A 15134-nucleotide genomic window follows, 5' to 3' on the forward strand; every position below is an offset into this window, starting at 1 on the left:
TACAGCAAGTTTTAAGCCCGTGCAGACCTCACTGCCATAGGCGCATCATTGCACTATCTTGCTGAAATCGCAATGTTTGACGGAGGTCCTTCTCCTTAGTTACAGTTGCTGAGCTAGGATTGGACGAGAACCGTTAGAGGGCGGGGTTTTGCGAACGGTCAATTCTCTAGACCATAGGGAAAAGTTGAATAGTACACTTAAAGGGGTCATGACATGTTTTTTTTAATTTTATTATTATGTTCCCTTAGGTGCAATTATAGTATTACTATAGTTTTTTTTACAAAAAACTTTTAAAATGTAGTGATTTATGACCTTTTCCCACCCTGTTTCTCATCCTCTGATTCAAACAGTCTGTTTTGGGGGTGTTTCCCCTTTAAGAGTTCAGTGTTAACGCCCACTGTTATGATTGGCTAACGTCAGTGCCTATGCATCAATTATTAACGCTCCCAGCCAGAACATTTGCGGATTCAGCGTAGTTTAAAGTTTTAAATACATTACTTACAGTTTGCGTCGTCGTTGTTGAGCCCAGAATAGTCGGCACGGACTTATCTTTGAGCAACAGTTTTCTGGCAAAGCCAGCATCATTTTGGGATTTGTTCTCAAAACAGTCATCCTTCAAATGCCGTGACTGAGACGTCCGCAAAAAAATAAAGTGCATCCATTTTTCCCTGACGACTGGATCTTTCGGCAGCGTATTCAAAGATGTTGTTTGTCCACAGCCAGGAACAGCACATCTGCGGCATCGTAATTTCCCTGTACACAGACCCACTCGCTGTCCGTCGACTGAACACTTGTGAGGCGCGCGGGCGCGACAACGATACGAAATGAGCGTAGTTGCCTTGCGCTTAAAGCGTAGTTGTCTTGTGCTGGAGGCGGTCTATATGCAAACGCTGGTACGTCACTTCGTACCGTGACGTCACTTCTTACCATGGATCCAGAACGAGCTGTATTTAGAGCTTGATTAAATAAATTATTTGTTTATAATGGGGAGGACGTCTTAAGCTATGAAACTTGCAGGACGTTTTAATGGTACAAAGACCTCTTATATACCAAAAGATCAAGGTAAATTTGGTTTCTCATGTCATGACCCCTTTAATAAATATATACAGGCTGTCACAATAAAATAAAACATCTTGGCAGTAATTTATTTCTGTTTTATTCCAGTTTTCAGTTAACATAAACAATCAGCAGCCACAAAAGTCCAATACATAGTTCCTACATGACGTCACAACATACGGGCATTTGCCGACCCGGCGCCTTTTCTGTGGGCAAAACATTAGAAGGAGAAGCTGAAACGAGTTAATTTCGTGATAAAAAGTGAAAATGGTCATCTCCTGCTGGGTCAATGGATGTTCAAATCGTGCCGGAGGTTCAGTTAAATTTGGATTTTACAATATACTAGGGGTGTGCCAAAAAAATAGATTCACAGAAGAATCTAGATTCTCATTTGCAACGATTCAGAATCGATCTGAAATGTCCAAGAATCGATTTAATAAATAAATAAAATCAGCTGGCTGTTCGCCTCCATTTTTGTAACTAGCCTATACGGGACGTGAGCGGCAAATCACTAAAACAAAAAGGAAGCAAATGGATGAGAGGGAGATCTTTCGTTCCTACCATTTGCATGTGTTTTAAGTCCTGTCAGTTTAACAGGGCGCGCTTGACAGGGCATAAGAACGAGCAGAGAGAGAGAGCCGGCCGCGCGCGCGCACTCACCCGAGCGCTGTCTGCTCTCTCTCTCTCCGGCCGCGCATATTAATCAAAATCAATTAATACGATGGTGTCGGGAAAAAAACTCTCCAGTGATGAAACGTTTTCTGTGTTGACAAATCTTGTGCGATATCCTAAACTGCCGAATGCATTGGTTGTTTTTTCTGTTTACATTTCATTGTGAATGCTGCTACGTCAGAGCGGCCAAAGCGTCAACAAGATTCCCCGTACTTTTTGACAAGCGTCCTTGACAGGGCGGCCATAGCTTTTTTGCAGATCAAGTCGGCGGCGGTGTGAACGTACAGTCAGCCGCCAGCTGCAGACCAACGCACACTGCAGTGCTTCACGAAACTCCCTGCCAACTCCGAGAGGGCAAAAAAAAAAAAAAAACTCGGTCTATCGCTGCTTCATCGCCAGGTAGCTTAGGGGTAGGACTATTATTCATTTTGAAAGAAGCACTTTATTTTCATAACTTGTTATTCTTTAAGTTACTGTGTCTGACTGAGAAATATAGATGTTTTTTTGTCTTCACCGGTTGTGTTCTACATGATAATCGAATCGAATCGTTTTGAATCGAAAATCTTTTTGAATCGAAAATCGATTTTGAATCGAATCGTGGCCTCAAGAATCGGAATCGAATTGAATCGTGAGATGGTAAAAGATTCCCACCCCTACAATATACCGATGCAATTTGCAGTTTGAATGATGTCCTGTATGAACAAAATGAAGAGGTATTAAAAACATACAAAAACAACATTGTTTCCACTGTTCGATCGCGCCCGCGCCCCTCTCTCTCTTACACACGCATTCCAGCATTGCAATCTCAGATTATGTCCCTAAAGAACCCACATATAAAGTAGTTCCGCATTATATTAATTAATTTGCACGCAAGTTTTATTTATTTTTATACAGTGACGTCCGTAGGACTCCGTACCGTTTCGGTTCAATACGAATACATGTACCTTTCCACCCCTATTCTTCAGTGTACAAATAAGTACATGCAAGTTACAGAAAGCACCGATGACTGTTTTAAGGGGAACATAGGAATTAAGTTGTGCAGGCTATGGCTTTTTAATAGACAGATAGTCTAGCATCATGCTACATATCTTCGCTATGATGACAACTTTTCCATTGATTGCACTTGAGCAAACGTCCCCAACCCAACCCTCGGCAAACTGATTGTACGATTTCCAGGCTCGGAATTGCTCACATGTGTAAAAACTCCTAGCCAATACCAGATAATGGTACACATGATAATACTGTAACGTTATCTGCGGCAAAGCTGCATAATCAGTGCTCATGCAGTGCTTCCTTCGTTAGCACATACAGATCCACACCATTTATGACTAACATTTTCGCATTGTACCTCTCTCTGTCTTGTGTTAATAGAGTCTCTTTATAATCTCTGTCACTTCATGATTTTCGTAACATTATAAACAGAAAGAAATATTAGAAATTTGCTTGTAAAACTTTGTAAACACAGCAGCTTATCATAGACAGTATGCAGCTTATGCCATCAAAGATGGCGTCTCCGGGGAGGTCATGTGACATTAATTGGCCTGTGGGAACTATGTATAGAAAAATACTTTTTGAAATAAAGCTCTCATCAAGCTAGGTCCATAAGTAAAATAAAATACACCACAATGAAAAGTCAGTGAAAGCCATTCTTTTAAATACTGGACTGCATTAAATAAAAATCTGTCTAATTCAGTCTGCTTCTCCTCATCTGGTGCACAATCATCCTTGAATTTCTCCTGGTCCTGCCTCGCCACTTTTTCCTACAGGGTACAACATAAAACAGTGGTAGAACCAATTAGCACACAATATGAATGTGTGTTGTTCTATCCTAACATCGTTCTATTTTTTATAGCTTACATTAACACATTCATAAGTAATATTCATTCAGCAGCAAAACAAAGAGTTACACACATCATTCATAATGTAGTAATAGTTGAATAATTATGACAGAGGCCATTTGCACTATTTACAGTTAAACTAAACTTGCATGCTTAAGTGTTTACAGTAACACTAGTTGTTAGTTAAATGCGATTTGCACTGTGAAGGAACATTTAGAAGAAAACCTTCCGTAAACAAAATAAGCAGGTGAGCAAATTATTTTAATCTGGACTGATTGCGAAAATCAGCATATAATATAAACCATTATATAAACATTTTGGCAGTGTCAATGCATGACCATATGCGTACACCGTACACACACACCTGTTGTACTATATTATTAAATAAGTAAAGACACCATGTGAATTATTATTTACCTCGGGTTCCTTTATGGCTGTAGCCTCAGAGACCATACTTGCAAACGTTTCTTCTTTCTCATCATCAGACAGGAACGGCAGTGCTTTAAATCTAGGATCAAGCGTGGCCACCTACTTCTTAGACGCATACCTTTTAATGAGGCCTTGGTGAACGGCTTCTTTGATTTCTTGAATGAACAGAGGATCCCCAATCATTTCCTGGGTGTCTTGCAAGAACGGTGCAAGTAGTGGGGCTACGACAGAGAGTGTCGGGCTACTTTCATCTGACAAAACACATGTAGCCACCTTCATTGCCTTTAGGGCCTGGACGAACTCCTCCGCGTTGGATGTGTCAGACTCGGTAAAGGTGCAGATATCTTTATCTCTCTTTCTCACTTCGGCAGTGCAGCTGTGATCGCTGGCTGTTGCTCGAGGAAACGTTCTACCATGTCATGTGCACTGTTACATCTCGTTGATACGTCTGTTATCAGTCTGTGCGCGGGGAGCTCCAGCAACTTTTGTATTTCCTGCAAAGTACGAAGTCCTGTGGCACTTCGGTGGAAAAACCCAGTTACACGTCGTACTCGTCCAAGTAACCTGGCAACAGCTGGCAGCTTTAGCACACGCTGTGAGGCCTTCTGACATGGAGAAAGCCTGTTAAGCGGTAGTCACATTCGTTGCATTGTCTGTCGCTAAAACAGGGTCTTTCTCAGTGATGTTCCGTTCTGTCGCCATATTGTTTAGTAGTTCTGCGATATTTGCCCCCGTGTGACTCTTGTGCAAGGCTCTCGTCTGGAGGACGTGAGACGACAAGGACCAGTGATCTGTAATGTGACATAAGACTCCGTAGCTCGGGAAGTCCATGCATCGCAGGTGAAAGCGACTCGCCGAGCTCTTCCTTGTGAATTTATTACGTCTGACTTGATGTTGTTGTAGAGAGAGTAGGTACGACTGTTTAAGAAAAACTTTCTTGACGGTATGACGTAACGCAGGCTCCTAAGTGTGAAGCATGTTTCTAAATCCAACATTCTCTACAACGGCACATGGTCGGATGTCTTTGCATATAAACAGCAATTGATTTGCTTGCAATACGCCTTGCCTTATCTGAAACGCTGGGTAGTTTACTCAATGTCTCATTCAGAGTTCGTTGGCTTGCAGGCTCTTCTACTTTCACAGGTTGTTTGGCGTTTAGCATTGCATGGTGTCCAACAAAATGCGTGCTCATGTTAGTCGTATTACCACAGTAGAATACACGTAGACAACAGGTTTTGCACACTGTTTTAGACATGTCTAGCTGTTCACTCCCTGGTAATTTGTAAAATCCAAAGTGTTTCCATACTTTGGATTTAAAATGTGATGGTGCAGGTCGTAGATCTCTAGCTGTCTTTCCGTCCCCCATTTGTTCACTTTCTCGTGTTCACTACTAGTAAGATTTATGACGTCATGTAATACCCACCGATACAACACATCGGCCTCTGCTGAAATAAGAGAAACGACTTTCCTCCGCCACGTCTGTAAGCAAGAACTAAAATAAAGCAATATGAATTCATATTGATTTTAAAATTGTAAATAAAAAAATTTGATAGTTTGAAAGATTGTTTATGTCCCAGCCCTAATAATATGTGGGGAGAACAAGTATTTGATACACTGCCGATTTTGCCGGTTTTCCTACTTACAAAGCATGTAGAGGTCTGTAATTTTTATCATAGGTACTCTTCAACTGTGAGAGACTGAATCTAAAACAAAATCCAGAAAATTACATTGTATGATTTTTAACTAATTCATTTGCATTTTATTGTATGACATAAGTATTTGATCACCTACCAACCAGTAAGAATTCCGGCTCTCCCAGACCTGTCAGTTTTTCTTTAAGAAGCCCTCCTGTTTTGAACTCGTTACCTGTATAAAAGGCACCTGTACACACACTCAATCAAACAGACTCCAACCTCTCCACAATGGGCAAGACCAGAGAGCTGTGTAAGGACATCAGGGATAAAATTGTAGACCTGCACAAGGCTGGGAAGTTCAAAATGACGGTCAATCTCCCTCGGTCTGGGGCACCATGCAAGATCTCACCTCGTGGGGCATCAATGATCATGAGGAAGGGGAGGGATCAGCTCAGAACTACACGACAGGACCTGGTCAATGACCTGAAGAGAGCTGGGACCACAGTCTCAAAGAAAACCATTAGTAACACACTACGCCGTCATGGATTAAAATCTTGCAGCGCACGCAAGGTCCCCCTGCTCAAGCCAGCGCATGTTCAGGCCCGTCTGAATGACCATCTGGATGATCCAGAGGAGGTATGGGAGAAGGTCTTGTGGTCTGATGAGACAAAAATAGAGCTTTTTGGTCTAAACTCCACTCGCCGTGTTGAGGAACAAGGATGAGTAAAACGCCAAAAGGACAGCATCCCAACCGTGAAGCATGGAGGTGGAAACATCATTCTTTGGGAATGCTTTTCTGCAAAGGGGACAGGACGACTGAACCATATTGAGGAGAGGATGGATGGGGCATGTATCGTGAGATTTTGGCCAACAACCTCCTTCCCTCAGTAAGAGCATTGAAGATGGGTCGTGGCTGGGTCTTCCAGCATGACAACGACCCGAAACACACAGCCAGGGCAACTAAGGGGTGGCTCCGTAAGAAGCATCTCAAGGTCCTGGAGTGGCCTAGCCCATCTGCAGACCTGAACCCAATAGAAAATCTTTGGAGGGAGCTAAAAGTGTGTATTGCCCAGCGTGTAAAAATCTCTGCTGCAGTGTGTGTAAACCTGGTCAAGAACTACAGGAAACTTATGATCTCTGTAATTGCAAACAAAGGTTTCTGTACCAAGTGTTAAGTTCTGCTTTTCTGATGCATCAAATACTTATGTCATGCAATAAAATGCTAAATAATTACAATCCATGTAATTTATATCATACAATGTGATTTTCTGGATTTTTGTTTTAGATTCCGTCACTCACAGTTGGAGAGTACCTATGATAAAAAAATTACAGACTTCCACATGCTTTGTTAGTGGGAAAACCTGCAAAATCGGCAGTGTATCAAATACTTGTTCTCCCCACTGTATATGTTATAGTTAGGGATGGGAACCGAGAACCGATTCTTCTTCAGAACCGGTGCCCAGTGAATCAATTCCTTGGAACCGTTAGCATGCCTGCGTATCGATTCCGCGTATCGGTTCCGCTCGTTGCAAATGTGTCATGACGTCACACACGCGCTGCGTTGTATTGATTCAGAACGCGGCAAACATGGCAGAGGCAGAAGTTCTACGCAGAAGTATAATGAGGCCTTTAACGGGACGCCACGTTGCTTTCCGACCAGCCATCGCGTTCCGTCTCACATACACACACTCGCGCTCACGCATACGTTCACTCACACACACGCGCGCATGAGGTGTGATTTGTGCATTTACTTTGCAAACTAAGCAATCACCGTGTCGAACGTCGCGTACCTTGACGTGACCAATGACGCGTGATATCGTGCGTGTGAATAAACGCCTGAATAACGTACGCGTGGATAAACGCCTGAATAAACGCCTGGATATTAACACTTAGGCTAAATTCTATTATCTTTACTATTGTACCGTTTTTTTTTACCGGGATATGATCATAACACACACTGTTTTTGTGGGTTGTACAACAGTGTCGACACTATTAGTAATATATATATCATTTATATGCATATAAAGTTTTTTGTGTGTTTAAAAGTGATATTGCTGCCTAGATAAATCAAACACAGAAAGAAAGGTAAAAATAAAAGAAAAATAAGAAAGGTTTTTGTTTTTGAACTGGTTATTGACTGATTTGAACTTACCTAAACATAATGTTTTATGAGTTTCTCTGTTCTGTTTATTCTGCATGTCTCCTCAATCAAAACCATCTGATTTAGATCAGTTTATACATTTTTTATTAATTAACTATATTCAAAAGAGACATGTAAGATGTGTGCTGGGGTGTCTCCAGGACTCAGGGTTGGGAATCCCTGTTCTATAGGCCACTGCAGCCCAACAAGCATAATATGCAATAAATAGCCTGATGTTATGAGACTAATGTTTTTTTTATAAATGTTTGAATATACAAGAAAAAAATGCAATGATCCTTTTAAAGATGAAACTAAACCGCCAATAGGTGGCAGCACGTGCCCGTGTTAATAAGCGAGTCATTCATTCAAACGATTTGTTCAAAACGCCGACTGCAATCACTCATAACAACACCGCGCTTATTGCTGTTTTCCTTTGGAACTATTTTCATCTGTGAAATATAACTAAAACTGTCAATAATGTATCTTAAATGTAAATAGCCTATAACTTAATATGAAATAGGCTACTTGTTTAGCTATATAATACACATTTATGATAATTAAATAGGCTTGTTTGTGATAATATTCAGAAAAACAGCTCCATTGGTCGTGTTACGGTAAATAACTAAATAACTATATGAGATTCTTGTGTGCTGTTGCGCTCATATGTTTCGATTTATCCATGAAAGAAAGTCTCTCTCACAGAGACAGCGGCGCGACCGTGATACACATTATCACGCGCTCTTTACACTGAATGCAGATCATATAATCAGAATCATTCATAAGTTTCGATGCTTCCCCAGTTATTTTTAATTAGCCTACTTGTCCGGCTGGGCGAGTAAAACTCTCTTTCACTCGCCCCTTCAAAACACGCACAAAAGAACACTTCACTGAGAAGCAAACAAGCGTAAATGTCGAGCCATGCAAAGTTGAACTAACGTTAACCGTTATTACATGTTGATCAATTTAAAGACTTTACAGTGATGAATAATAATAGCCTATAATAATAATAATAGATAGCTTCCCATCTATTAGGCTATATCCATTTCTGGTCATAGGACACAAATATCCAGAGTCCAGACCCCCACCACACATTTGACATGTCTCTTTTGTATAAAGTTAATTAATTAAAAATGAATAAACTGGTCTGGAGATGGTTTTGATTGAGGAGACATGCAGAATATAAAGAACAGACAGAGAAACTAGGCTAAAATATTACGTTTAACGGGTAAACTAAAATCAGTCAATGAGTTAAAAAATGCAAAGTAAAAAAAAAATCATTTTTCAGCTCCGTCGCCGCCACGCACTTTCAGCGCAGCTCCAACACGTGACCGTGACGTCTAACGTCTCAAATCTTACGTCTGAATACAATGGGATTTTGGCCAGACGGCTGGCGAGCGTATACACGTTAGTTCACCTCTCAGTTTGCTTAGCGATCGCTAAAAAGTGCACAAATCATACACTCACACACTATCTCGCGCTCACTCACACACACAAGCTCTCACACACGCGCGCGCACACACTCTCGCTCGCTCACTCACTAGCGCACACACGTTTTGTTTCAGGTTGAATCCAAATGAGCACTGTTAATATTCCAAAAGGCACAAGCTCTTCCTTGACTGTTTTCAGTCTGTGTTTTTTGTTTTTATGGCACATAAATGGCAGTGTTTTTTTTTTTGACCAATGAATGTGAAGGCACTAAGGCACTCTTCTTGATAATCTTTCAAGGCACACACTAGCGTGCCATGGCATACTGGTTAGGCTAATAGGTCCTGGATTTTCCTTTGAGAAGTAGCTCACCTACTTTTAGGTTTGTTCTGAGGTTGCTACACATAATTTGTGTATATGTGCTCTGTGCTGTGTCTTCTGATCAGATATTAAAGCGAGTTAATACAAACAAACAAATTTGTACTTATTCCCTCACCCAATGAGAATCGATAAGAGAATCGATAAGGAATCAGATTGATAAGTAATATCGATAATGGAATCGGAATCGTTAAATTCTTATCAATTCCCATCTCTAGTTATAGTTGATGCTACTTTGGATCGCGACCTTTTTTCGTTTTGTTTTTCCCAACAGACCAATCACACCTAGATGCCTATAGAATGATGCAAAATAATGCATTAAAAATAATAAATCAGGAACATAGCAGATTCCAAAAAAAGCCAGGGCTTTGTGCAGCATAAGCATCTGGGTTCTCAACTCCAAAAAATCTGCATAAGAACTAGCTTTTTTTTGTTTGTTTGTTCAATAATTAACTGTTTTGGTAAAGAATTAAAGACAATGAAAGAAAATGACTAGCCATCCTAGACAACTGTATTTTCAGCCATTACGCCAGTCTTCAGTGTCACATGAACCTTTAGAAATCATTGTAAATTAATTATCTGGTGCTCAAGTAAAATTTCAGTTTTTTTTTATCAATGTCTGTACTGAATCTTTTCCACAGCATAGGAGTAAAAGTGATCATCAAAATAGTCTTTAAAAAAGCCAACAATGTTTTTGTCCACCTTTGGGAATAAATGAACAACTCCTCTACATATTGGTTCCAGTTCAGAACTTGACTGACACATAAGAATGTTCCCTGGTCTGATTGTATGTTCATGAACACAAATGTGCTCAGTTCTTCTTCAGAGGAGATCCTGGTTCCAACACTATATAAAAATATAAGAGAGAAAGAAAGTTCCACATGTCAAATTATTTTTTAACATTCATCATACTAATATACACATTATAGCCTTAACCCCATAACTGTCACCCCCCTTTTTGAGAATGGACATTAAAATGCAGTATTTTATTTAATACTGACACAAAATTGTGTAAATGAGTGTTGCACATAATTTGTGTAACTTTTCTATACATTCCTTCTAAGAGTGTAGGTTGTCAAGTCACCTATATTTATATAGCGCTTTTTACAATATAGAAGAACTTGTGAAGAACTATTGAACTTAGTATCATTTGCATCAGTCAAAAAAAAGTTAATGTCGCTCAGGGGAAGAATATGCAAGGAGAAAAATCTAAAGAACTGATTACTGAGCCCTGTGGCACTCCATACTGGGTTTGACGAGACGTCTCTTCATTTACAGACAAAATGGTTGAAGTCAAATAGATAGGACTTAACCCATGCCAATGCTTGTCCACAAATACCAGTATACATTATTCTCAGGCCATATTGTGCCATGCATAAGTGAAGACACACATGCTAAAGTTGCCTAAAAAGAGGAATAAAAAAATATATAGTTTGGAATTTGATATTAATGCCTTAAGAAAAATCCAACCTTATATGATAAAGTTCCCTTGGCCTTTGGAATTAAAATAGCCCCACGTCATCACATACCTAGAGATTTGCATGGTTTTTATTTCAGTTAGCCTAATAGCTGGTTTGATTTGCATTGAGAGATGATCTTATGGAAAGTACCCCATGCCAAATAAAACCAGCTATTATGCTAACTGAAATAAAACCATGCCAATCTCTAGGTATGGTGAAGGCTATGTGATGATGTGGGGCTATTTTAATCCCAAAGGCCAAGGGAACTTTATCAGGATGCATAGTATCCTGGATCCGTGAAATAACTGGCCTTTTAAAATAAAAATCTGCCTGCCTCTAATGGAATTTAACATAGGGGTGTCCTGACTTAAGCACCCTGTATTTTAAGGAAGAACATTTATTTATTTATTTATGATATATTATTAATTCACAAAGAAAATAGGTGTCCTTAAAGGTAAACATTTTTTTTTTAATTAAGGCATTAAGATCTATTTCAAAAAGATGGATTTTTTTTTTTACTCCTATTTTTAGGCAACTTTAGCATGGGTGTGTTCACTTATGTATAGCACATGATCAGATGCCAAAAGCAGGTCATTTGTACCTTAAGTACAGTTTTTGTGCTTAAATCCTGACCAATGTTTTTTCAGATGCCGTTATTCTGCAACTCTGGACAGTTGAGAGTACACTTTTTTTATATATATTATAGACATACAACACCTCTTTTGGGTAGCTTAGCGCATATGGGATCTACCACACATGTTGGTTTTGATGTTTGTTGATTTACGCCATTAAACTGGGGTTAACTTGTATTTCTCTCTTTTTACCCTAGACCTGAAAACAATGAAAGATGAGAATGGAGTGCTAGATGAAATGGAAAAAAAAGATCAGCTTGAGAAACATCATGATTTCATAACTGGAAAAAAATCATTTAGTTGCTTACAAACTGAAAATACTTTCCCTCAACAAATATCTCAAAAGACAGAAACTAAGAGATATTTTACTTGCCAGCATTGTGGAAAGAGTTTCACTCAGCATGGAAGTCTTACTGTCCACACGAGAATTCACACAGGAGAGAAGCCTTTTACCTGCAAACACTGTGGAAAGAGTTTCAATCAACGTCGCAATCTTTTAGTCCACATGAGAGTTCATAATGGAGAAAAGCCTTACACCTGCCAACAGTGTGGAAGGAGTTTTAATCAACTTGGAAACTTTAAAGTCCACATGAGAACTCACAATGGAGAGAAGCCCTACACATGCCAACAGTGTGGAAATAGTTTCACTCAAAAAGTAAGCCTTAAAGAGCACATGAGCATTCACACCGGAGAAAAGTCTTACACCTGCCAAGAGTGTGGAAAAGGTTTCACTCAGAAAGGAAGCTTTAACAGGCACATTAGAGTTCACACCGGAGAGAAGCCTTTCACATGCCCCCAGTGTGGAAAGAGTTTCAGTCAAAAAGGACACCTTAAAGACCACATAAGAATTCACATTGATGTAAGTTTGTTGACCTGTCAACAGTGTGGAAAAAGTTTTAACAGAAAACACAGCCTTGAAGTCCACATGAGAGTTCACACTGAAGAGGGCTCTTTTACCTGCCAACAGTGTGGAAAAAGCTTTAACAGAAAAAAATACTTTAACTCCCACATGAAAATTCACACTGGAGAAAAGCCGTACCTATGCCAACAGTGTGGAATCAGCTTCCACCAAGTAGGAAACCTTAACAGGCACATGAGAGTTCACACCGGAGAGAAGCCTTACACATGCCCCCAGTGTGGAAAGAGTTTCAGTCAAAAAGGACACCTTAAAGACCACACAAGAATTCACATTGATGCAAGTTCTTTCACCTGCCAACAGTGTGGAAAAAGCTTTACAAGAAAACACAGCCTCGAAGTCCACATGAGAGTTCACACTGAAGAGGGCTCTTTCACCTGCCAACAGTGTGGAAAAAGTTTTAACAGAAAACACAGCCTTGAAGTCCACATGAGAGTTCACACTGAAGAGGGCTCTTTCACCTGCCAACAGTGTGGAAAAAGCTTTACAAGGAAAAAATACTTTAACTCCCACATGTCAATTCACACTGGAGAAAAGCCGTACCTATGCCAACAGTGTGGAATCAGCTTCCACCAAGTAGGAAACCTTAACAGGCACATGAGAGTTCACACCGGAGAGAAGCCATTCACATGCCCCCAGTGTGGAAAGAGTTTCAGTCAAAAAGGACACCTTAAAGACCACACAAGAATTCACATTGATGCAAGTTCTTTCACCTGCCAACAGTGTGGAAAAAGCTTTACAAGAAAAAATTACTTTAACTCCCACATGAAAATTCACACTGGAGAAAAGCCGTACACTTGCAAGCTGTGTGGACTAAGTTTCAATCATAAAGGAAGCCTTGAAAGTCACATAATAATTCATACTGGAGAGAAGCCTTACACATGCCCTCAATGTGGAAAACGTTTTGCACATAAACCAACCCTTAAAGTCCACATGAGAATTCACACTGGAGAGAAGCCTTACAACTTCAAGGTGTGTGGAAAGAGTTTAACTGATAAAGGAAACCTTAAAAAACACATGAGAGTTCACACCACGGAGAAGCCTTCCACCTGCAAACTGTGTGCAAAGAGCTTCATAGGAGCACTAAATCTGAAACAACATTTGCAAACTCATTCTGGAAAGAAATTGCCGAGTTCTGAATGTGGTGAAATGTTAAGAAAAAGGAGCAATTTCAAAAATCATCTATCTATTCACTCTGGAAAAAGGCCAATTAAGTGTGATCAGTGTTATAAAACATTTATTTTGCCTTTACACTTAAAGATACACCTGAAAAGTCATGTAGACGTGAAACCACATTCTTGCTCTTCATGTGGAAAGAGTTTCAAATGGCTCAGCAATTTAAAATGGCACCAGAAACTACTCATCTGTTTAAAATCAAGGGTGCATTCACACGGCAGCTGAATTTGAGCCAAATCTGAATATTCGTATTAAATTAGGTGCGTTTCCATTACACATTTGTGCAAAACTTTTGTGATTTATTTAAATTTTTTCTCTAAATGTCGACGCAAAATGACGGCGTTTACATTAAGCGATGCTATGCGACTAAAACTAACTTTTTTCCTCTCGCGATAAGTAAAGTCATTCTAAAAATCATGGCAACGGATGTTGGTAGGTTTATGTATATCCCAGCCACTGCACTAGCCATTATTATTAATCGAAGGAGATGTATATGTGTGTTCCAAGCATTAATGGTAAGGAAAGACCCTTATACTGTGAGCAGCACATGTGAGGTGTTTCTGGGTGTTTCTCCCTCATATCTGCTTCGAGGTACTGATTGTAATTGTAATTGTTTATTTGAGGTTTAGAATCCATTATTCTTGTAATTCTATTGTCTTTTATGAATTTAATAAAGAACTCTGTCTCGTATTCTGTCCAAACACACCGCATCATCTACATCAGGTGACCTGTGAAATATTTATTTTTCGAATTGCCTGAAAAACCACCTCATGCGAGCGTAAAACCCTTTTTGCGATAAATGGGAGTTTTTGCGAAATTGACGTGTCAATTTCACCTTGTTACACTTGTGGTGTTCCCGGTCAAAAATGATATAAATAGCTTATAAATCACTCATTATACTATGATCACCCAATATTGGATTTGATCTTTTTGTCAACTTGTTTTCTTTCAATTAGGACTGGTCTTATATTTCTATTTGCATTGATTAATCGTAGGCCTCATTTTTTGAGTAAAAAAAAAAAAGCATTATTTATTAGTTTTTGAAAATATGAAAGAAAAAAGTGCACTGGTGATCACACAAGGAAGTTTGTTTTGAAAAACTTTTCAACATTTTGAAACATAACATTTTGTAGAAAATGGCTCAAAGTTATACTTAACTCAAAAATTATATGTCAAGTCCTCTTCATTTATATAGCTCTTTTAACAATGTAGATTGTTTCAAAGCAGCTTTACAGTGATAAACGGATAATTTAAGGTAACAGATTGTTTTGTCTTTATAGCGGTTCTTGAATAATGTTATTTTCCAGCTAAAGTTAGTTTTGATTGATTCACTTCCGTCGCACCGATCATTAGTTATTAAATTAGAGACCGCTAAGAC

General features: G+C 39.4%; 2 protein-coding genes across 3 annotated transcripts in view; one reads left to right on the top strand and one right to left on the bottom strand.

Annotated features, from left to right (window-relative positions):
• Nucleotides 1-521, bottom strand: part of LOC307003778 (uncharacterized protein) — a 16631-nt gene extending 16110 nt beyond the window's left edge. Inside the window, exon 1 of the mRNA XM_079622571.1 lies at nt 503-521. The gene's annotated coding sequence lies outside the window, so the exon portion shown is untranslated. The remainder of the gene's footprint in view (nt 1-502) is intronic.
• LOC307003761 (uncharacterized protein) overlaps nt 1-14767 on the top strand; it is a 20293-nt gene extending 5526 nt beyond the window's left edge. Inside the window, exon 3 of one of the 2 annotated variants that reach the window (XM_079622545.1) lies at nt 11862-14605. In XM_079622545.1, the coding sequence (XP_079478671.1) occupies nt 11862-13981 (2120 nt within the window). In that variant the 3' untranslated portion in view covers nt 13982-14605. Of the gene's footprint in view, nt 1-11861 lie in introns of both variants that reach the window. The other variant, XM_079622546.1, reaches the window with a different exon arrangement.
• The last annotated feature ends 367 nt before the right edge of the window (nt 14768-15134 follow it).

This window comes from Phoxinus phoxinus (genome assembly GCF_949152265.1).
Source record: "Phoxinus phoxinus genome assembly, chromosome: 9".
Classification (NCBI taxonomy): domain Eukaryota; kingdom Metazoa; phylum Chordata; class Actinopteri; order Cypriniformes; family Leuciscidae; genus Phoxinus; species Phoxinus phoxinus.